The 24,552-nt window shown below is 37.5% G+C and overlaps 2 protein-coding genes across 2 annotated transcripts; both read right to left on the bottom strand.

The window, feature by feature from the left end:
- Window positions 1-2,886: 2,886 nt before the first annotated feature.
- On the bottom strand, window positions 2,887-14,456 carry LOC109706271 (alcohol dehydrogenase-like 3). Its single transcript, XM_020227054.1, has 8 exons — window positions 14,309-14,456; window positions 14,031-14,167; window positions 13,784-13,833; window positions 13,354-13,694; window positions 5,137-5,219; window positions 4,947-5,022; window positions 4,322-4,383; window positions 2,887-3,412 (listed from the first exon to the last, which is right to left on the bottom strand). Exons 1-8 carry the CDS (start codon window positions 14,388-14,390, stop codon window positions 3,131-3,133), a joined length of 1,113 nt encoding a protein of 370 aa, XP_020082643.1. The 5' UTR covers window positions 14,391-14,456; the 3' UTR covers window positions 2,887-3,130.
- Window positions 7,881-10,972, bottom strand: LOC109706272. The gene is made up of 3 exons (XM_020227055.1): window positions 9,429-10,972; window positions 9,086-9,343; window positions 7,881-8,964 (listed from the first exon to the last, which is right to left on the bottom strand). The coding sequence occupies exons 1-3, from the start codon at window positions 9,642-9,644 to the stop codon at window positions 8,488-8,490; spliced, it is 951 nt and encodes a 316-aa protein (XP_020082644.1). The 5' UTR covers window positions 9,645-10,972; the 3' UTR covers window positions 7,881-8,487.
- Window positions 14,457-24,552: the final 10,096 nt, after the last annotated feature.

The following is a 24,552-nucleotide window of genomic DNA, read 5'->3' as shown; positions in this document are numbered from 1 at the left end:
ATTAAGGTTAACATTCTTGATCTTGAATTTAAAAGTTCTATGAGAGAGAGAGAGAGAGAGAGAGATAGAGCAGGGCTGCTGTGCTCTCAGGAGCACGGAGGCCTCCGTGCTCCTAAGCCGTTTTCGATGATGGAGTTTCCGAATCGATGAACGAATTCGTTAAACTTTATCTAGTGTATATGAAGTTTCTAGAAAATAATTTTTGCGATTTTTCGATATCATTTACCTAACAATCGAAAGGATTCAAAATCAATAATTTTTAACGACTGAAAATAAAAATCCTATAAAAAGTGGTGATATAGCACTAAAATTTTCGATCAGAAATATTAATCTTGTTGTAGATATTTTAAGAATTTCGTATCAAAGATTTCATTCTGTTTGAATACTTTACAGCGTTAATTGAAAACGGCCATGATATTAAGCATTAAATTATGATTTTGAAATTTCGGATCACTAGGTAAATTGATATCAAAAAATCGAAAAGTTATTTTCTAGAAACTTCAAATGCGCTAGATCAATGTCTAACGGAGCGCGATCGTCGATTCGAAAATTCAATCATTGAAAACGCTCTGGAGCACGGAGGCCTCCGTGCTTTGAGAGCACAGCAACATTGCTATATTGATATATATATATATATATATCTATATAATATAATATATATAGATATATATATATATATATAATTGAGCTCCTATGCTATTTAAAAATTAGTAATGTTTATGTGTGCTTGTTAGATTTTTAACCATGGATTAAGAGATATGCGCGTTAAGATGATGCGGGCCCCCTAGGATTGAGTGAGTGGTTGGTTGAATAATATAATTTAATGGTGAAATGTATCCGAGAAGTAGATCTAACGGTAAAAAAACTTACAAGCACTAAGTGCTTGGTGCTTTTACAAGCCATAGCTGGATTATATTATATAATACTATATTATATAGTATATATAATATACTATATATACTATATATATATATTAGTATGGCTACTATACTCTTATGAGTATAGAGTCCTTCGTACTCTAATTTATTTTCGATGTTGGACTTTTCGAATCGACGATCCACACGTTAAAAATAAATTTCTATAATTTTTCAAAAATCTTACAATGTATGAAATTGATTTCTAAACACTTGAAGTGGTATAAATCATGTTTAACGGTGCCGATCATCGATTTGGAGGCTCCATCATCGGAAACAATTAGGTGGCAACAGAGCCCGTTTGCTACCAATAGTATTCTAGCTCAACTCTATATATATATAGTATATATTAGATATATATATATATATATATAGTATATATAGAGAAAGAAAAAGAGAGAGAGAGAGAGTCGAGATGAGATGAGAGAGAGAGAGTGAGGCTTACTATTGCTATCGGAAGCACGGAACCTTCCGTGCTTCCAGCTCGTTTTCGATGTTGCGATTTTTGAATCGTCGATCGGCTCCGTTAAACTTGATCTAGAGCATTTGGCAGTACCTAGAAAATAAATTTTATTATTTTTCGATATCATTTGCCTAGTGATCGAATGGCTCAAAATCAACAAATTTCAATGGCCGTAGTGAGCCGTTTGCAAGTTTAACGGTGTTAGAAATATCAATCACATGAATTTTGATAGAAAATTCTTGTATTACTATATAAAATAAGATCAATATCTTTGATTTAAAATTTAAAGTCATATTATTACATTTTGTTAAGATTTTTATTCTCAGCCGTTGATTTGAGCTTCCTTCTCATAGGCAAATATATCGTAAAATTTTAAAATTTATTTTCTAGGTACTTCAAATATTCTAATCAAGTTTAACGGAGCCGATCGACGATATTCGAAAGTCACAACATCGAAAACGAGCTGGAAGCACGGAAGGCTCCATGCTTCGATAGATAGTAGCCCTCACTCTATGTATATATATATATGTAGTATAATATTATAGTATGTATAATAGTTAATAGTATATATATATTACATATATATATATATATATAGTATATATATACACCCTCCGTTGTACACTAGTTTGAAATACTTTTTCAACTTTTTCATTTTAATTTCTTGAATGATTTCTATTTAAGAACTTTTGTTCAGATATTTAAATTAAAATTTTTGTAAATTTAGTATTAATTTTGTTAGCTCCATTCATTTTGGATAAGAGCAATGCTAGCTACTTGTATACCTATAGATTAGTGTAATTTTCATACTAATCCAAAAATCAATATTTCTTTGCTACTCTTATCAAGTGTCCATTTTCAGAGCAATGTTATTTATGCACCGAAAATAGGTGCATGTATATCATATATTTCACCCATTCAATAGGTGGAATTATTTTACTAATCATATTATGTGACAAATAAAATAATCCCATCCATTGAATAGGTGTGTGTATATGATACACTCCAAAAACAGGTTGTATTAATACTAAAAGATCAAAAATGCCCATGATAAGTGAGAAGTAAGATTTATACTTATATATAAATATATACAAATAAAATATGATAATTAATAATTAATAAATAAAAGAGCTATCAAGTTTTGTTAATTTTAGCTAATTAGAGTATCTTTACAAATTAATATTGAGAAGATGTCAATAAAAGGGAAAAAAGTATAGATAAGAGACTTATTAATTTGTAAATAGTTCATACCTGTTTGTAAAAAGAAATATTAAGTCTACAATTCAAAGGGGCTGTAATTAATCTACACAACCCCTAATCTAATAGTTTGAGAATGTAAACAATTCTTTGCCTTTGGGTTAAAAAAAAAGAATGATAAAATTGGTGAGTTAATTGTAGCTTTTAAATGGGCTAAATTGTAAGATTACAACTCAAATAAGATTGTAGACCTAGGATTATTCGTTAGAACATGGCCTATAGTTAAAGCAATAATTTAAAGTACTTATAAGCATACAGCGTCCACCGCACTTTAATTACCATGGCAATAAGTTATTGTCACACTATGATATTCCAATGCCAATAGCATGGCTTAAAAAATAAAAATCGAAATTAACAAATAATTGTATCAATAGAGTACCGATATAGTACAATTTAATTAAAAAAAAACTATGTTAATTAAGAGCAATTAGAGTATACTAATGCCAAAGTAGGAATTTTTTACGCCAAAATATATTCACAAGCATATTTTATTATATCAATGGCAATATGCATGGCACATATTGGTACGATATGGTATACGCCATACTGCACTATATCGATAAGTGTTCAGCACGACCGGTTCCACATGCCTCACCACTTTGAATCTTTGGATAGAAAATTTCTGAGTATATTTTGCCCCAAATAAATTAATAATTAGTATAAAGCAAAGAGTAGAGCTTACATCACGAGTTGACACAAAAGCTTCACGTAGGATGTCCAAGTTGCCTGCACACTCGAAACTGTAGTCCACCCCTCCACCCGTCATTTCCTTTATTACCTTTTAACATGCGCAAATATTATGTAGCGCATACTTTAGCAAAAAGCTAGACTACGAACATAAATTCCAAAAAATAAATAAAAAAAACCATGTACCAACCAATTTTCACTCTAAAATCTTCAAGAATTGTACATCAATAAATATCTTGTATAATTTTAACCTTCTTTAGTAAGATTGATCAGGAAATATTAGCATTTGAGCGCCGGTTAGATAGATTAATTTTAAGAACAAAGAAAAGCAAAAGTATAACAGAGAACAGAAATAGTTAAGAAATGATGTTATTGAGAGCACCAAGTCTAGCGTACTATAAACTCATTTCTTATGACAGGGCATTTATTTGACGATCATCGATCGTTAGTTGTAACCTAAAATATTTAAATATTTTAAAAATTAAATTTTATAATTATTTATTAAATTATTTCTAAGCTCGCTGACTCACCAAAAGACAAATTATTGAAATTGAACAACCTTGTAATTGGGGATTAAATTCTTACATTCAAGATCGGAGTTATAGATATTGTCCTAGGCTATTTATTTTTTTTCAAAGTTTAATCGGTTTGAATTTTTATATACCGTTAGACAAAGAAACCACTTTATATCAGGTAGTCAAAACTCTCGCTCTTAATTAAAGACAGTTTCTATTACTCAATAAATAATGTTAAAATTTATAAGACCTAGCTAGTTCTTACGAAATTCTCTAATCGGGCACTCATTTAGTCAGCAATTAATAGTACCTCAGGCTATATAGCTCTAAAATTTATTTAAAGATTAAAGCACTCAATGATATATAGTTTGTCATAAACATAAAGTCAAATCATACATCTGATTAGCTGAAACGTGTAGAGCAAATGCAGCTTACTTAGTAAATGATGATAATAATTAAGAGATAATGCCGGTTTCAATGCTTACCTCATTCACGGGCTTTGTACACTCTTTGGGGTTTATAAATTCCATGATGCCCATCTCTCGCCCTGCATTTTCGGAGTTTACTAATGAATAGGTTACCTGTTGATTTCATGGTAGCTAGGACTACAAAACTAGATTATTATAATAATTAATTGCTAAGCCTTAATCCGTAGCTAATTATTATTAACAAGAAACAAAACATGCGCATCAATTTCGCCCCTGGGTTTCAACTCCCTGTGGCGTTATTTTATCTTATTTTCACTTTTGCAAATTTATTTTTGCCTAATTTCAAACAAAGTTAGCTGCAAATATTAGATTAGAAATGAATAAAATAGTTTGTTTGACCTTGTTATATATTGATAATGTGTCACAAAGCATATCATGCTTCTCTTGTAAGAACTAAATTCTTATTCACCGTTGAGTTTGAATTGGGATAATGCTATTTACACTGACTGGGTTGTCGAATCTCAGTGAACTACGAAATCTATTACATTCTCCAAACACAAAATCGGAGATAGCACCGATCGAGTTCGACAATCTCAACCGAGTTCGCAAAAAAAAGGTCTTGTTCCTAAAAATTTTCAGCTATATACTTTTCTCTTGAAGTTAAGTTACTAACTATTCATACCTTTGGCAAATTTGTCTGGGTTAATATCAACCCCAATAATCTTAGCTGCTCCTCGTAACCGTGCCCCTTCGGCAACCTATAATTTTTGTTAACTAGTATAGTTAAACAAAATTAAACAAGTGAAACAACAAAGAAAGAAAATTAATAAAACAGCAAAGATTTGAAAAATAAATAAATGAATGAATCCAACCGCCAGCCCCACAGCGCCTAGACCAAATATGGCAACGGAGGCGCCCTCTGTCACATTCGCCGTATTCCACGCGGCACCCACTCCTGCAAAAATATGTATACGTATATATATTTTTATTAAGTTCGTAATCTTTGACATATAGCAATAAAGAATGGCAAATAATTGTCCGTTTCGAGGCATTTATGATAGCCTAACTTGGATATAACCCTTCAACTAAAGGGGCAATTAACAACGTACGCTCTTGTAAAGTTTCTAGCTTATATATTTATTATTCTTACAAACTACGCTTTCGGTACAAAGCATATTTTTCAAAAGTATGCACAAATTTATTTTTGTCGGCTGATTATTGTCTTTAACTATATTTTTTTTTTTCCCATTGTCGAGATTGTTATGCTCTTTTGAAAATAAAATAGTTCTGTGAAAGATCTAGAATTTGGAAATAATGACATAAGACTTAAATAGAAATATTTAAAAGGTAAAAAAGTGTTTAGCGGACCCAAAAAAAAAAAAAAAAAGATAATTGTTTAACAAGAGAATCACCACTTTAACCGATCAACTAAGAGAGAGAAATCAGTATATGCAGATTATGGGACAGTAGTAACATATATATTTAATAACTATTCCTTTTAAGAGAATAATTAACCTACACTTTTGTCATTATCTAGCAAAATATCTATTATCTATTAACATATATAATTCCGCAATAGTTTTGCCACTTGGCAATTTTTCTTTCACCCTCATTAAAAAAATCTTTGCACTTTCTTATTTTTTGTAACCACTTTGCCTTTTAGGATGCTCTTACAAGTGTCAATAAGTGAAAGTTATGATAAACATTTAAGCGACAACAGTTATAATTATTTATTGGTCTTAAGTAATATACAAATGCATTTTTAAAAAATTTAAAAATCATCCGTGTCAATTCATATATATGACTTTATATTTGTCAACAAAATATTATGATTTTAATTTCATTTTTTTCATTTCCTGTGAATTTGTGATCAAGTATTAAATGTTGGTATTAACACAAAATCACTACTCTAAACTATTAAAACATATTAGAACTAAATAATTAATTTGCTTATTTTCTTTTCAATTAAGATTAGAACTTTTTTATTATCAAATATCAACTTTTTGTCTTTTTGTATTCTAGAGTTTGTTCAGCTATTTGAAACAAATTATCCTGTTGCATATCCTTAGGACAAGTTAATATATATAATTTATACATTATATTTTAATATTCAAATAATCTGTACATTATACTTCAATATTAAAAATTATAAAATACAAATTTAATCATGAAATTTTGACAAAACAGAGGGCATAGTTTTAGCTTTATTAAACACTTATATATGTCATGTTTTTTCCTATATTTTTACTATTCCATTTAAATTAATTTTATATTTTATTAGAAGATAATATTAAGTCTAAATAAGCACTCTCAATAACCATTATAGTTCTAATAACATGCAACACCCACTACTATGAAGGATTAAAACCTAAATTATAACTTAAGCACTAATTACATGCGTTTCAATAGCCTTTTAGATTTTTATTAGCTACGTTAATCATCAAAGTTATATATCAATCTAATCATAAGAACCATTATAGTTTTAACGTGCATTACAACAGAATTAGGTTATAGGGATACATGTTTGGGACACTTTTGTATAAGTGTCAAATTTATACCAAAACTTTTAAAAAAATCTACTAATGCCTAAATATAAAGTCCAATCCAACTAAAAATAAAAGGTAACTCTACTCAACCCACCCTACCCAGCCTATTAGGCCCGATTATAAACAGGAAAGAAAAAGAAAAGAAAAATCGATTACCAAAGGTTGTCAGGATGTTATTGGCCAACAATGCATCAAGATTGTATAGAATATGCCAAAGGTTGTCAGGATTGTCAATTTCATGGCTTAATCGAGAGAATTCTGGCCTCTGAGATGTATGCAATCATTAAACCATGGCCTTTTCGAGGGTGAGCCATGGATTTAATTGGAGAAATTCAGCCGAACTCCTCAGCTGGTCACAAATTTTTAATAGTGGCTGTCGATTATTTTATCAAGTGGGTGGAAGCAAAACCCACTCGGTTGGTTACTCAAAAAGAAATTATTGATTTTGTTGAAGATCATATAATTCATCGCTTTGGAATTCCCGAGACAATTACGACCGATCAAGGGACAATGTTCACAGGAGGACAGTTCGTTCGGTTCATCGAGTCTCGAAAGATAAAGTTGCTCCATTCGTCTCCTTATTATGCCCAAGCGAATGGACAAGTAGAAGCAGCGAATAAAATAGTCATCAACCTTATGAAACGACATATTAGAAAGCATCCGAGAAAACGGAATGAAAAACTTTCGAAGTATTATGGGCATGCCGAATTTCAGTGAAAACGACAACAGGAATGACACCATTCCAATTAGTTTACGGCCATGAGGCCGTAATCCCAGCCGAGATAACAGTTCCTTCTTTGAGGACAGAAAAGCAAAAAGATTTGTCAGCTGATGAATACAGTAATTTAATGAAAGACAAAGCAGAGAAAGTATATGATACTCGGTTGATAGCTTTAGAATATATGCAAGCATATCAAAGCCGAGTGCGTAGCGCATACAATAAGAGAGTTCGATCAAAGCCATTTGTCGTCGGTGATTTAGTATTTCGGCTGGTTTTTTCAATCGGTCAAAAAGACTGAACGTATGAAAAATGGTCTCCAAATTGGGAAAGGCCATTTCAAGTCAGCCGAATCACAAAAGGAAATGCATATTACTTGCAGAACAGAGATGGTTTAGAAAATGAAAAACATATTAATGGAAAGTATTTGAGGAAATACTACCCATCCATGTGGGAGAAAAACCAAGATCAAAGTTAGAATATTACAAGCCGAATCAAGTTAATAAATCTTTGAGTTGGTTCCATTCGGCTACAAGGTTGGCTTGAGCAGCTTCGGCAGCTTTTCTTCGGCGCTTCATCAAGGGATGCACCTTGTAGAGTTGAGAAAGCTCTTCTTGAATTTTCATCCCTTCTGCTCTTTTAGTCTTTAATTGGTTCTGCAATTGAAGTCGGCGCTCAGAGGTTTGGGCTAAAGTTGTTTCGGCTGCTGCTAACTCTTCTTTGAGGGTTGAAATCTGCTGTTGTAGAGCCAATTCTTCATTGGCCAAAGCCTGATCTTCATGATTCACTTCAGTAATAGGGGCAGCTACCTCAGAAATAATGTTCTTATAGTGATCAACTCGATGAAAATGTTGACTCGTAGTTAAAAGCTTGGCTCCTAAGCATTGTTGCCGAGATAAGAAAGAAGAAAGCTGAGATGACAGAGTCTCTACAAAACATTTGATACTAGAGGCTATATCTTACTTATCGGCCAGAGCAAGTAAGAGAGCGTACAGCCGATCAAACAGCTCCGGATTTTGAGCTAAACAGGGAAGACCATTGTTATATATTTTAAGACACTCATCAAATTTGCGTTGAGTGTCTGATGAGGCGATAATGGTCGAAGAATTATCTCCCTCATTGGAATTGGGACTTGAAACCAGTAGAGAATGAAGAGTAGCAGCTAGAGGATCCTCAGGAGCATAAGGGGAAGTCTCATGAGTTGGAGGAGGAGGTATGGTGCTTGCTTCTCCAGAGCCTTGTGCTTCTCCAGAACCTTGCTCGAGAGGTACATTTGCTTTGTCATCCCTTATAATTGGGGTTGGGGCAGAAAGAGGTAATGTAGTTTCACCTGGTGATGGCATCGTGATCGCTTCTGCAACGGATTTCTTCTTCTTCTCCATACCTCGTTTCTTTTCAAGACGAGCTTCCCTGCGAAGCTGTCTATCCATTTGCGCCTTCAAAGAAGAAGCAAAACGAGCTCTTGAATTATTTTCGGGAGAGGACTGTTTTATTAAAAGAATGGTAAACGAGTTGAGAAAATAATACGAGTTAAAGTGACAAATCAAATATACGTACCTCAATCTCAATGGGCTCATTGGGAACTGAGTCTTGTTTGGAGGCATCAACCGAAGGCGTTTCTTCGGGAATAAGAGCCGAAGGCGTTTCTTCAGCTTTTTTCTTTGATACATCAGCCAAAGAAATACCTTCGGCATTTGTAGAATAGGACCTTTTAGCAACTGATTTACACCGCTTTGGAGGCGGCGGAGGAGTAGATTGAGCGGTCTCACTCGATCTTTTTTCTGAAGCTGGGACCGATGGAGAAACTGGAATTGACTGCAGAAAAGAAAAATAAGTATTTGGAATGTTGAAAAGAAAGTTAAAATAAAGGTGAGTACATTACAGAAGAAGAAGGCTTGACCTCAGAAGCTTCTTCTATTTCTTCTCTTGATGATGAGACAGGAGTATCAACTGAAACAAGTGGATGAATAGTTCTACGGAATGCCCGAAGAAGAAAAAGGTCGAGAGTACGGTCAGTAAAATGATCCCAAATAGTAGCATAGCCGGCAAGAGCGACTCCTGTGTAGTTCGGCCTGAAGCTCACTAATTTAAAGAATCGACGAAGGCGATTTTCCATAGCCGAAATCTTATCAGCTTCGGCTATACCTTTAGTAAGGGGCCGATGATCGGCTGTATTAGTTGTAAAAAATTTAGATGGGGCAGGAATCGGCTAAACAAATCCAAACTGGCGGGCCACATACTGAGAGGAATAAACTTCAGTGCTTGGTAATAGTTTTGAGCACTATTTTAACCCCACATGAAGATCTCTCGGAGCCAAATAAGAGTACCAGACCTCTGAGTACTCACTAGCACGAGAAGAGGTCAATTCACCTTGGATAGCTTCAAACCGGACAAGGAACCAGGAAGAACCGGTAAGACGGTCAGCAAAGGGAGCCCAAGAAATAGCCGATTCAGGACTCGGCTCATAAAAAGTTTTAAAATAAGTAAGAAAGTCAGAAGGTTGACCCGGAGTCATCGGCTGTGGACAGCCGAGAGCTAACCCATAAGAATCAAATTGGGCAATCGAAGTCGGATTAAAAGGAGATTGACATAAAGCGGGAATATAGAATTGCAAAAACATTTGAAGAAAAACCAGAAAACACCGCAGCCAGAACTGATGACAATACCATCTCCAGAAGGCAATATTTTGATAGAATCAAAAATTTCTCTATAGACAAAGGCAAGAAAGTAAGGCCCTAGAGCTAATCTATCGCCGTTAGACAAACCAACGGCGATTGGAACAAAGTCACGATTGATCTTCTGTGAACGAGTACAGAAAAAATTATGACATAACCAATAAAGGAGGAATGTCGTATGTTCTTTCTTAGTAACGGGAGCAGGGGATTCACCTGCGAATTTGCAGATAAACTTGGAGTAAGCCAAGTCATTGAGGTCTAAACGATCCTCAAAATCAGAAACGCCGTCAGGATTATAAGACATAGAAACAGTAACGCCATGGGGGCGCAAGCCAGTAATGGCGGCCACGTCAAAAAGAGTGGGGGTAAGAGATCCTCTTTTGAAAAGAAAAACATTAGAAGCAGGGGACCAAAAACACAGAGCGGCGGCTAGAAGAAGATTATCGGCAATAGGAGGATGCCGAGACAGTTGGATAGCTTCATATATCCCAACCTCTCGCCAAAAGTCACTAAAGGCGGCTTCTACTCGATCTAACCAAGTTAAATATGCCTCTGAGATACTTGGCCAGGTTCGAAAACTCTTCCCTGTTGAAGCAGAAGAGTACCAAGACTAAAGATGAATAGCTTTTCTCAGGGAAAGACCGTCGCCAGAAAAGGGCGAGTCGACAAGGGATGGCACTTTTATAAGAGAAGGACCCAAAATAAATCTAGATGGGTTTGAGTCGACAAAGGGTTTAAGTATAGTATAATTCAGGGATGGATGAGAAGGAAGAGGCGGAACCAGCGCCATTAGTCAAAAAAGAAAAAAAAAAAAAGAGAAAGAAGCCAAGTAAAAAATAAAAGAAATCAGAGAAGATGAAGGAAAAATAAAGGGAAGCGAAAAAAAAGTTTCATGGAAGACGAAGAAGAAATAGAAGAGACAAAAAGAATGACAAGCTTGGAGAAGAAGAAAGGCCGTCGTATCGAACTGTCGCGTCGAAACGAGTTTCGAGGTCGGCTTTAATGATGAATAGACGGCGGTAATTAAGATGACCTAGTTAATGCTGCAGATGAGACAAAATGAGGATTGAAATCGGGCCGTAAGAAAGAAAATAAACGGCTAAGATTGAACCATACAGAGGATCACGCCTCGAATTACGTTGGGTACTGATACAGAGATTTTGAATGTGATTGGACCGAGAACGACGCCTCGGATCGCACTTGTTATTGAAGCAATTACAGGATTTCGGCAGTGGAAAAAGGGACAGCTAAGATGAAACCATACCGAAAAGTTGAAAAGTAATCGTGTCTCAGGTCACGCCAGCTACCGAAGTGTTACTTCGAAAGCTGCCGAGGGGGCAATTGTTGAGCCAATTAGGCGCGGACAGGATCGGTGCTGGTATTCCCTTCAAAAGCATCTATTCAGTCGTGCATCGGGAGCACCAAAAAAGTGTAAAGGAAAACAAATCGCGCCAATTGAAGGAAGTTACGGTAACCGCAAGCAGTTACATGCGGTTCCGATCGGCTAGATGTGGTCCGGAATATGAGGAGATAGTGGCCGATCGTGTAAGAGCAATAACTGACCGAGGGGGTTATCTATAAATAGTGTAATAATACCCTAAAAAGAGGTCTTTGCCCCTGCGAACAAAAGACCACCCTTAGTTTCATGCATCTTTCTTTCCTGCATTTACCGTTTTTCCCTAGGAGTAGTTCCTGTAACTTAGCATCCTGGAGTCTGTCTGCCCTTTGGGCATCACTCCGCTGTAGGCTAAACCCCTTTTTCCTGTACTTTCCCCGTTTTACTTCAATAGAAGGCAGTGTTCGGCTCTTCAGGCCGACCGATTTTTGTGCTGTATTAGCCATTCGGCTCATTTTTTAGTCGAAATTCTGTTTTCTCTTGTATATTCGACTCATCCAGCCGAACCGAAGAGTGAAAAAAACTTTCGGACCCGGTTGATTGGATCCCTCATCGACCGAATCGCTTGACAGATCAAAGGGCGCAAACTTCGAGGGTCACTATCCAAAGCCGTTCCTCACCCCGACGCGCTTCCCTAGGAGGATCTTTGATCGGATCAAGGATCGAAAAATTTGGCTTCCAACAACATGACTAGATAAAAATGTTAATAAAATTTCCCAGCTCTATCAATGACTATATATGGTTATTAAATTTGAATGAATTACTGATGAATTCAGTAAAATTATTTTTAACTTTCTAAATTAATTTAATTAACTAAAATCATTTAAATTAAGAAAATGAAAATTAAAGGGGGATGTCGCAATAAATTCAGAACAACATTATTTTACCATAAAAATATTAAGAACGAGAAGAATTCAATCCCTCCTCGAGATATCCTATAAGATGAGCTCATAGAAGTTGGACAATGTGGACCATGAATAAATTAATGGTATCCGTACATCATGGTGTGCAGCATCAAATTGACCACACATAATTAAATAAAATAAAATAAAATAAAATACAATCTGGATGGGAACGAAGCAACAAAAAAATTATATGTAAGCCTCTTTACGGAGAGATAGTTTAGTTGGACGTTTATCCTGAATAATATATAATTTTTAAAATAGTGATGAAAACTTTTAAAATTCGTATATTATACATAAATCTTAAAATAGTGATCTAATCAGTTGTCTAATTAATTTTTTACTATGTATGGCTGATTAGACTGTCTCTTGATGGGAAAGCTCTTTATATATATATATATATATATATATATATATATATNCTTTACATCTTGGATGTATTGTTCATTTTAATTTGTCACTTGTAGAATTTACTTTTGGCATCTAATCTCTTTTTTTTAACTTCAACTATTTGATGGTTTCTTTTGTTATGAGATTTGAGCTTACTGTTTGCGATACTGAAAACACAGTCATATAAACTCTGACTCAGCGTGTTAAATTAAAATGAACAATACATCCAAGATGTAAAGTTTAAGAGCCATGGAAAAACTAAAATTAAATAAATTAAAATGATAGGTACTGCATGGAGGAAATAGATCAGTATTGCAAGCAAGCTACAGACATTTTTACCTAACACACCCTTATTTTGTATTATATAAATAATTATTTATTTCTAAAAGTTTAACAAGCTGGGAAAAACTAGTACTGATATTGATATTGATGACATGCATAACGACGAATGGAAGTAAGTACCTGTAGAGATTCCGCAGCTGAGCAAGCACATTCTTTCGAGAGGCGCCTTCCGGTTGATCTTCACGACGCAGGCGGAGTCGAGGACGGTGTACTCGGCAAAGGTCGACGTGTTGAGGAAGTGGTAGACCGGGCGGCGCTCTCCGTCGGCTCCCTTCACGGAGAACCTGGTGCCGCCGTCGCCGATCATCACGCTCTTGAACGGATTCACGCGATAATCGGCGCAAAGGTTCGTCTTCTCCGACACGCAATACGCGCATTCGCCGCACTCTCCCGTGAATATAGGCACCACATGGTCCCCTTCCTTCATGTCCTCCACTCCTTCGCCCACGCTCTCCACCACCCTATCATTATTCAATTCAATTAATCCCAATAGTGTGTGTATAATAATTAAGTAGATTTTTTTTTTGGCGCCAAGGGTGGGCTTAATTACCCGGCGGCCTCGTGACCAAGAATTCGAGGGAACACGCGCTGCCGCTCGCTCTAACACATGTACAGAAGCCAAAAAGCAAAAGAGGAAACCAAAACCGATTAATGAAATTGTATTTAATTAGGGCGAACATAATCAACACATAAATAGCTAGCTCTCCTGCATATTGATTATTCATATCTATATGATGAATAAGAAATGAACTTGATAACAAACTAATAATTAACTAACTAATTATTTTTGCACTGACCTCTCCCTTCCACGCACTGAGATCAGTGTGGCAGATTGATGTGTATAAAATCTTTATGCGGACCTCCTTCCGCTGTGGCGGGTCGACCAACACCTCCTCGATCGAGAACGGCTCTCCAGCCGCCCAAACCACCGCGGCTTCACGACGGGGCAAAAGAAGAAGAGTAAGATTAATGAGAGAGTACATAGATATATAATTATATATTTATACATTTACATATATATATATATATATATATATATATATATATATATATATATATATATATATATAATTACCTTTGCAGGCAATAACTTTGCCTGTTGTGCCATTTGATTGCAGGCGATTCAAAACATGAGTTGCTGCGAAACTATCTTCCATGTATGTTTGGTAACTGAGCGAAGAGGACTAGTACAGGAATTAATAGCCAATGGATATATATATATATATATANCAGAAAATATTATCAGACTCCGCAATCAAGCCATCAATATCAAGGCTTAAATACCTCCAAAAACTGAGAGAGAGAGAGAGAGAGAGAGAGAGAGAGAGAGAGAGAGAGAGAGATGTGGATGCATTTATAGAGGGAAGATGTAGTCAAATGGTTACAAGCTCTTCCATTAATGCGACTTCGCTATTTAATTTGTCGGTGGTTATTGCTTTAACATATAGTTAATTACTACCAGAAACAAAAGAAAAAAAAAAAAGGGAAAAAAACAAAACAAAGAAGAGCTATCTGTACACCCTATCAAGGGTATAAATTTTATGCCCTTGGATTTAGAATTTAAATTTTTTAAAAAAATTTGGTTAAAGAGATTATAAGACTAGGGGATGAATCCATATAGAAGGAAATAAATTTCAATCATATTCAATGTAGCAATTTAATCCTCAAAATCAAGAAATTAAATACAGCAACGCCATAGAAAGAAGCTTTTCAAATCAACCCTATTAACAAAGAAATTGATTGGATCATCCTATAGAAGAAAACTTATCAAACTGATAATTATTTGCCATATGTTTTATTATTTTCTTGTAAACTAATCTCTAGAATATTCTCTTATACATTCCAATACCTTTTTATATCCTAATCATACAAAGTCTAATTTATAAAGTAAGAACTACATCTTCTCGTGATATATCGATCGGTACAAGTGCTAAAAAAAGAATAGCCTTAATTACACCATTCCCTTACAAGTTTTGAAATATCGTAGATTCCTTAAAATTTTTAAAATTTCACAAATATCATTCGAAATACAATTTGTATTTTTCTATAATACATACCCTTGTTGTTAGTTTTTGCTAGCATCCATTAGTTTAACATATTTTTCACACTATTTTAAAATATTTTATTACTATTTTACCCTAATTTTTGTTCATTATTTGTTTAAGGACCAAAGTAATTCCTTGTTTCTAACATTCTTCATTACTTGTACTAAAACTCTTCAGCTATAGGCTATTTTCAAGTAAATCCTTCAAGTTTTATTATTATTATTATTATTATTATTATTATTATTATTATTATTATTATTATTATTATTATTATTATTACTATTATTAGTAGTTTTGCCTAACTAACTCTTCTTTTAGCTTTCAATACTTTGAGGGTAATTGACTATCTTCATAATACGACTTTATTCTTATACTTTTTGTGCGAACAGTTTAGTATCTAGACATAATAAAGATTTAAAATTATCTCACAAAATAATCATATTATTCTTCTACTATAAATGATTCCTTATTTAAAATTTAATTTAAATATGATTAAATACCATTTCACCAAAAATGTTTAATTTTTTAGTAGTCAGGTCGAACTAAAGTGCTGTATAGATAAAAATTCAAATATTAATAAGATATTTATAATGAAAATGTATGGACCAAGTTGTCATACTTGGATAGCAGGAAGACCATTCATACATTTTACTATTTTTTCCGTCGGAGTTATTATAGTTAGTTATATTATTTTATTTAATTCAAATTGCTTTGTGCTATGATCCGAATTCCTCAGCCGTTAACCTGGTCAAAGGCCTTCCTAGGAAAACGTGTAGGAATTAAATTCGGTTTCACGTGATGACCCTCGACGCTTGCGCCCTCCGATGGATCAAGCGATTCAAGCCGAGTTCGAAAACTCTTACTGTAGAGCAAGTTCGGTTGAATAAGCCGAATGGATGAAATGCACGGTAATTGGTCGGCTGAAAGAGCCGAATGGATGAAATGCACAGTAATTTGGTTGGCTGAAAGAGTCGAATGCCTTTATATATTGAAATTAAATCTGAAAACTTGTACAAACGCAAGTGTGCCTTCAGGGCATACAGACTCTAGAAATCTGACTTAAAACTGCTCCTACGAAAAGTAGTAGATGCGGAAAAAGAAAAGATTACAAGTAGACTACTCCTAGAAAATGTAAAGGAAATGCAGAGGAAATAAAAGTGGTCTTATATTCTCAGAGAAAAGAACTCTTTTTTGGGCGTTATTTGCCTATTTATAGTCCGCCCTTGCTGATCAGTTATTGCTTCATGATCGGCCACTTCTCTATTTTTGCGGGCCACTTCAAGCCGATCAAAACCTCACATAACCGCTTGCAGTTATGCCTTGTGGTTACTGTTATTAATTCGCCATTACTCCTGATGCACCAAAACCCCTTTAATCTTGGCTCCTAAAGGTTCGGGCTGAACCCTGCACCGATATGCGACATGGCAATTTATCTGACACCCCAATAGTCCCACATCGGATCGGAATAGGGTTGTCATTGGGTTTATAAGAGACTTAGACACTAGTAATAATAACTGGGCTTAAGCATTTTGGGCTGTTGGTTAGGCCCAACGAGTTATTATTGCTAGTAGGCTAGGTTGTTACATTTGGTATCAGAGCCGGTTCACTAGTTGGACATGTGTGGCGAGTCTCGGCTGAGCCAGGGTTTGGATGACGGGCTAACGAGACGAGTCTCACATCGCCTGGTGATCTTGGGCTGTGTGTGATTGGACTGACGAGAACGTCAGGGCCTTAACGGGGGGAGTCTGTGACACTCCATTAGTCCTACATCGGATGGGAATGGGGTTGTTATTGGGTTTATAAGAGACTTAGACACTAGTAATAATAACTGGGCTTAAGCATTTTGGGCTGTTGGCTAGGCCCAACGAGTTATTATTGCTAGTGGGCTAGGTCGTTACAATTTATTATTGGCCCTAACAACTGCCTCCTTGACAACTTCCGAAGAGACGATTCGGTAGCTGACGTAATCTTCTCCAAAAGCGTGATTTTCGACATAGTCATTTTGAATTCCCTTACACGATTTTCTTCTCACTCGTCCTTTCTCTTTCGACGGCCATGATCTCTATATTCCTTTTGCCTTATCTGCAGCATTAATTAGGTCATATTAATTGTTTCCATGTCTTCATCATTACAGCCAGCCTCGGAAATCGATCCAACGGCTTTTCTTTTCCTTCTTCTCCAAGCTTCTTCTTCTTTGCTTTTCTTTTCTTTGGCCTGAACCTTCGTCTTCTTCACCCTCATCTTCAACCTTCTTATCCTTGATTTTTTAGGGTTTTTCTTCGCATTTCTTTTCGATTTTTCTGAGATAGCGCCGCTTCCTCCTCTTTCGTCTTCCCTATCTCTTGATTACACCTTACTTCGACAATTTGTCCCCTCGAACCCCACTCGATTTCTTCTAGGGCCTTCCTTCATTGATGACTCTGCTCCTGAAGATTCACCCTTCTCGGTTGAAGGTCTTCCTTTAATAGCTAACGTCATTCATCTTTCTTCTTGGTATCCTTCGACAACTTCTAAGTCGTCTGAAAAAAGTCTTCGAACCTGGCCAAGTGTGTCAGAAGCTTACCTAGCTTCGTTAGATCGTGTCGAGGCAGCGTATGCCGACCTCTGGCGCGAAGTTGGGATTTATGAAACCATTCAACTTTGTTGAACTCCTCCTATAGCCGACAACCTTCTTTTGGCCCCGGCCCTCTACTTTTGGTCCTCGATTTCCAATGTCTTTCTTTTCAGGGTTGGGCCTTTTACCCCTACTCTTTTTTATGTGGCGGCGATTGTTGGGTTACGTCCCCACAACATTACCCTTTCGATGACCTATAACCCTGATGGGATAGCTGATTTTGAGGCCCATCTTGACTTGGCTGACCTGACTTACACTAATTTTATTCGCCGATTTGCTAGTCAATCTACTGCCCCTCTCTCTAAGAAAGAACACATAGCTTTCCTTCCTTACTGGTTATGTCTGTTAACGATTTTGTGTTGGCACGTTTCGTGATTTGAGTCAGAGTCTTAAAGGGTTCGGTGCATGATTGTCGAAGATCGAAGAATCCAAGGTTCCGAAAACTCAGAAACATCTCACTGTGTGAATCACGATACTCAGGTAAGGTTTTAATTCATGTTATGATGATTCATACTTATTTATAGATATTAGAATCACATAAATAAAAGATTAAGGATTAGAAGTGCTTTGAGTGATGCAATTCTAGAAGTTGCATTGAGTACCGGTACTGCATTGGCCGGGTACCGGTACTGCGGCGCGTACCGGTACTGCATCGGCTTGGTACCGGTACTCAACCTATGGAATTTTCTGTTCTGTCATGAGGTACCGGTACCAACTTATTCAGTACCGGTATGCAGTGTAAAATTCCTCATATGCATTCTAATCCGACTCTAATTGATTCTAAAGTCTATAAATAAACTATTGGAATTCTCGAATTGTATGAGATGCACGAGAATACATGTTTGAGTAACCCTAGAGGCTGGGTTTTCATTCTAAACCTATTTTCCACAAATTAGTCTCTTTTAGGTCAATTCGAGGTATTGTAATTTGATATCTATATGTCGAATTGATTTAAGTTTCGCTTAGAGATTCTTCTCTGATTCCTAATTGATACTCTAAGTGAAGGATCACCATAATCATGATATTCTTCATGGACGGCTTCATGGATTTGGCATGATTGAAGGCGGTTCGAGGATTCGGATCGAGAGCTCGTAGATTCAAGTGGCTTTCATGGATTCGAACGTGTGCGTGGTGTTCGTGGATTCGAGCATGAGGGCGTGGACAATCCGGAGGATTGCGCGAGATTCATAGGAGGTTAAGAGAAGTCGCGTCCGTGGAGTCGGTAATCACCTTGTAATCTTCTCTCTTAGCGAATTGTGTTTTCGCGTATTGGTCCTGTGGGTTTTTCTCCAAAGTGGAGTTTCCCACGTAAATCTCGGTGTGATTTTTATTTTTCGCATTTAATTTTTATCGCATTGAGATTTATGGTTTTTGGGCTATACACCTATTCACCCCCCCCCCTCTCTAGGTGTTTGATAGTATCTAGATAGATCCTAGGATTTCCGTAACCTACAATTGGTATCAGAGCCGGATCTAGATCTTTAACTATCACAATGGCCGAGGGCGGTAATATTAATCGACCACCACTCTTCGATGGCACAAATTATGCCTATTGAAAAGTTCGCATGAAAGCTTTTCTTATTGCAATCGACGAGCGGGTGTGGCAATCAATAGAATTCGGATGAAAACATCCTACTGAAGTCATTGATAATACTACCATCCCTAAACATAGAAATAAATGGACGAAAGACAAAAATGAGTCATCTTCGTTCAATGGAAATAGGATAAATGCTTTATTTAATGCTTTGTCATAAACGGAATTTACTCGTATTTCGGCGTGTGAAACCGCCAAAGAGATTTGGAATACTCTACAAGTTACACATGAGGGTACTAGTCTAGTAAAAGTACGTATGAAACCCTAGATTTTGGATTGTAGGGTTAGAAATGGGGATTTTGGATTTGTAGCTTCTAGAACCAAATTGATTTATTTAGAACTTTGATTTAGGGTGGATTTGAAGGACCCTAACTCCCTTTTGGAGATCGAGAGAGATTCCTTCGCGTAGGGTGAGTTTTCTCCACCTTAGCTTGGATAGCTTAATGTTTGAGCTTTGCTTTGTTCGTAAGGTCCGTTTAACTCATGTTTCTACACCTCTAGGGTTCTAGAAGACTAGTGGACACCTTCGTCGGAGCAAACGAAGGAGTTGCGAGAGTTGCGGTGGGTTTAGCTTCTTCAACATGGGGCAAAATGGCCCATTTGTTTTCTATACTAGTTGTAAAGTATTTTTGAATGCAAATCCATGCTAAATATGAATTATGTGAATTTTAGAGCACTTAAAATGCATGCATTATGTATGATGAAAATTTCACTCTATATAGTAGAGCCTTATGGATATGCTGCATGCATGTGAAAAGTAATCGCATTAGCGAGTGGAAAACTTGTCTTCTATGTTTAAAATGACTCATATTATGTATTCGGGAACATAGCTACCATGCTTGGACTTATTAAACAATAGTGTCATAACGGGGCACTTGAAACTAGTAAACTATGAAGCTACAACATAGAGACATGACGACATAGTGATAGGCCATCGGACATATACTATATTCCGTGTTGGAGACATGATGACATAGTGATGGGCCGTCGACACAGTTGACTTATATTCCATGTTTTCGACATGAGGACTTAGTACTTGAGACATACTGATATGCATGCTTGCCATTGTGCTCATTCGCACATGCTTGTGATGGTCGCTCCGTACAAGCCGGCACTCCGGAGTTGGCCATCGCGATACATTCGCCGTGCGGGATTGGATGCCGAAGTGGATTGCCGTGGGAAAGGCTCATTCCTGGGGTGGGGATGTTGACTACCACGGGGCCATTAGGCACGGTAAAATCAGACAGCCTTCCGGTGGGTCTTATGCAAGACAGCCTTCGGGTGTGTCTTATCAGAGTTGAACTTTAAACAGTTAAAGTAACAAGTGGACATTGACTAGAATAGTAAACAATGACATCTTTACTATTTACATTGTGGATATTGGGTTAGCTGCATACTTATGCATTTGCATATTGGATACTCTTGTACACATATTTGTAGTAGTTGCTTTCTTACTCATGCAAATCATGCTAAGTAGAGATATCATGGTTGAGTAGTATTCATGTTTATTTTTCTAGTTGTTTTTATCGCTTTTGCTTATACTTATACACTGACCCCCTTTTTTGTAGCTTTTGGGTCTAGTGGCGCATTTCACTGAAGTCAGTAATTGCCCAATGGGAACTATTATTTAATAGTTCTCACGCCCTCTGTTTTATGTTTTCCTTTCAGAGCCCTCTGCACCAGCGGAGGCACGGGACCGCGGCAAGGGGATCGCTAGCTAGATAGCGAGGATTTACTTTTACTCTTAGGTGGTTTTCCTTCTTTTTATGTTTTGGGAGAACGAGAGATTTTGTTTACCTTGTATAGAGGCCACCTATGTACTCTCTTAGCACTTGTATTTGGATCTTTGGTTGTACTACTTTATGGTTTACCATTGATTTTAGCTCTTTACTCTTGACATTGCTTTAGCCTCTAGATGATGTATATTGCTCTGATACTTTTAGATGTTTTCTTTTATTGTCTCATTTATCGTTTTGTTTTAGACGTTTTATATGTTTTAGACGTATGGCGGGTCTGGGCACGTGCCGGGCGGGCTTCCGCTGGGACCCGGGGCGTGACAGAATATGAATGGAGATATGATTGGGTATATAAGAGACTTAGATACTTGTAATAATAACTAGGCTTAAGCATTTTGGGCCGGTGGTTGGGCCCAACAAGTTATTGTTGCTAGTGGGCTGGGTCGTTATATTTGGTATCAGAGCCGAATACCAGCCGAAAGTGTGCCTAGTAATGGTCCTGGTTTGTCTGTCTGTGATCTGGTTTGGACCCGACGAGGACGTCAGCGTCTAAACAGGGGGAGTTTGTAATGCCCCCAATAGTCCCACATCAGATGGGATACTGATTCCGATAAGTTTATATGAGGCCTACACGCTAGTAACAATAACCCAGCTTAAGCATTTTGGGCCGATGGTTTGGGCCTAACGAGTTATTGTTGCTAGCGGGTCGGGTCATTACAATTGGTATCAGAGACGAATACCAGTCGGAAGTGTGAGAACTAAGTGCTATGCGGGACAAAATGCTACACCAACGGGTTTGGTGGGAGACACCTCTTGAACCCGTAGGAGCCATCTAGAGTCTCACATCGTCTGGTAATGGTCCTAGTCTGTCTGTCTGTCTGTGATCTGGTTTGGGCCCGACGAGAACGTCAGGGTCTAAACAGGGGGAGTTTGTAATGCCCCAATAGTCCCACATCGGATGGGATACTGATTTTGATCGGTTTATATGAGGCCTACACGCTAGTAATAACAACTGGGCTTAAGCATATTGGACCGGTGGTTGGGCCCAACGAGTTATTATTGCTAGCGGGTTGGATCGTTGCAATTGGTATCAGAGCCGAATACCAGCCGGAAGTGTGCCTGGTAATGATCACGCCCTGGGGTTCCTTTATAGGTGAAAACACAGCGAAATTTTTTTTTTTTGAAAACCTGATCCCCAGGGTATGTGAGATCCGCCACAAATATAGGGAATCCACTGTTCACACGGACAGAGTCTCCTCTGTATTTGCATGGCGTCGTACAAGTACAAGACGTATATCCAGGATTACAACCACCACAACTGAATATATAACATTCATACATTCATACAATCATACATCATTCACCACAAGTTCACATATAGGATTTAAACATAAAACCACAACTATTAGTTAAAATGTTTCCTACCCGGGAACTAGTTTTGAAATGCTAAGTTACAAAAATCTCGAGAAAACTCTTTTGAAAGCTATTTCCCACAAGAAAACTCTTTTCTTTTAAAACACGCTACCACGAGGGGTAAAAATCATTTTCCAATCCTTTACATGAAAATCACGAGTGTTTTAATTAATTTCACGAAACCATGTGTATACAAATATCCAAGTAAACAAAACCAACTGAACCATATGTCTAAGAGATATCAACAGAAGTAAATAGGGTAGTAGCTAAACCAACAAACCGGGTCGGAAGCTCTATCAACTGCTACCAACGTATCTCACATCTCGTTCCAACACTCACCGCCCGCAATACTTGAAAAATAATGGGGGGGGTGAGAACATGTAAACATGTCTCCCCCCCAATAGGTACCGCAAGTCGACGAAGGCGAGGAGTACTCACTGGATCAGGCAGAGATAAACAACAAGGTAAACAAATACAGATGCTGATACGAAGAAAGTACAGTAGCTATAACAGATAAATAAGAAGCGATAAATAAAACTGCTACTGTAAGGAATGTAAAGCCGAGTATGCCTCAAGATAACCAAACCAAAACTATACCTAATTTAGTGCCTGGTATATTGGTCCGCAGACCTCAAGCGCTGCCTGTCACTGATCTGCACCGACCTGATTCATCCGCACCACAGGACGACCCATCCGGATAAGCACACCTCCAGTCGGTGGCCAAACCGACCCGGTGTCGTGAATACCCCCAAGTGCTGTGACTAAGTCATGCTGGTATGCTCAATACAAAAACCGACTGAAGCCGGTGCCTAGGCCGAAGCCAGAAATAAGGGCGTATAACATCGAACCTCGATCAACCAGATCGAAACACATGACGAGAGAGTCGATGTGTTGCCTGGACCCAAAGTCCACAGAGTCCAATCGACCAGCAAGGTCGCTGATACGAAGTACGAGAACCAACCAACCGGTTAACAGATACGGAATGTAACAACCGACCAACCAGGTGAACAGATACGGAATGCAACAACCGACCAACTAGGTGAACAGATACGCATATAGATAGAACTACTCTACTCCTACTCAGGATACTAAGCATGCAAACAACGAGCAGAGTATAATGGAATAACATGGGTGCAAGGCTCAATATATATGATGCAATAGTAACAACAGAAGAGTAAGGGTAAGAAACCATCACCGAGCGTGCACCACTGTACCGACTTCGGATCGAAGTACCCACCTGTGAGGATATCGCGTCTGTCTCCTGACTACGAAAGAAAGTCAACCGGACCTACGGAGGGTCCACCGGGTTAGTATCTAACCCACAACTAATAACCACAGTATCCACAACCCCACAACAATTCCACGGAGATCGATTTCCCAATACCGATTACCGTAACTCGCCGGAAGTCCCGAAAATCGCACCGGGACTCCGTCGTGACCCCCGAAATGTCCCGGAACGCACCGACTCATGCTACGAGTCACCCACTACCACAAAACTCATCAAATAAGATGTCTTGGCAGTAAACACAAAGATACACAACCAAACAACTATTGGTCGACAATTGTTCGGATCCGGGTTCCTGGAAGTGTCAATTTCGACATCGGAACCCCCCCGTCGCTCACCCGTCATTTTCGAACCCTCGAAATGACACGAGTGACCAGCCAACAAGGCTTAGCGACTAAACAATCCATCACGAAGCACCGTCGGAATAATTCCGAACCGAATCCACGTTCCGTCGGCGGATTTCGCCGAGAAACGAGCCGGAAATCACTTTTTGATTTCCGCAAAGGCTTGGGGCCTTGGACGATCAGTCCGTAGGTTCCTCAGCCTATACTTGTTGCCAACAGCAGCCAGGACAAAGCAAAAAGCATAAAAGCCCTCCTGATTGCATGAAATCACTATTTTATGCGATTTTC

The sequence above is a fragment of the Ananas comosus genome, unplaced genomic scaffold (assembly GCF_001540865.1).
Source record: "Ananas comosus cultivar F153 unplaced genomic scaffold, ASM154086v1, whole genome shotgun sequence".
Lineage (NCBI taxonomy): Eukaryota > Viridiplantae > Streptophyta > Magnoliopsida > Poales > Bromeliaceae > Ananas > Ananas comosus.
Note: the sequence above shows the minus strand (reverse complement) of the source record. Positions and strands in the feature narration are given on the sequence as shown.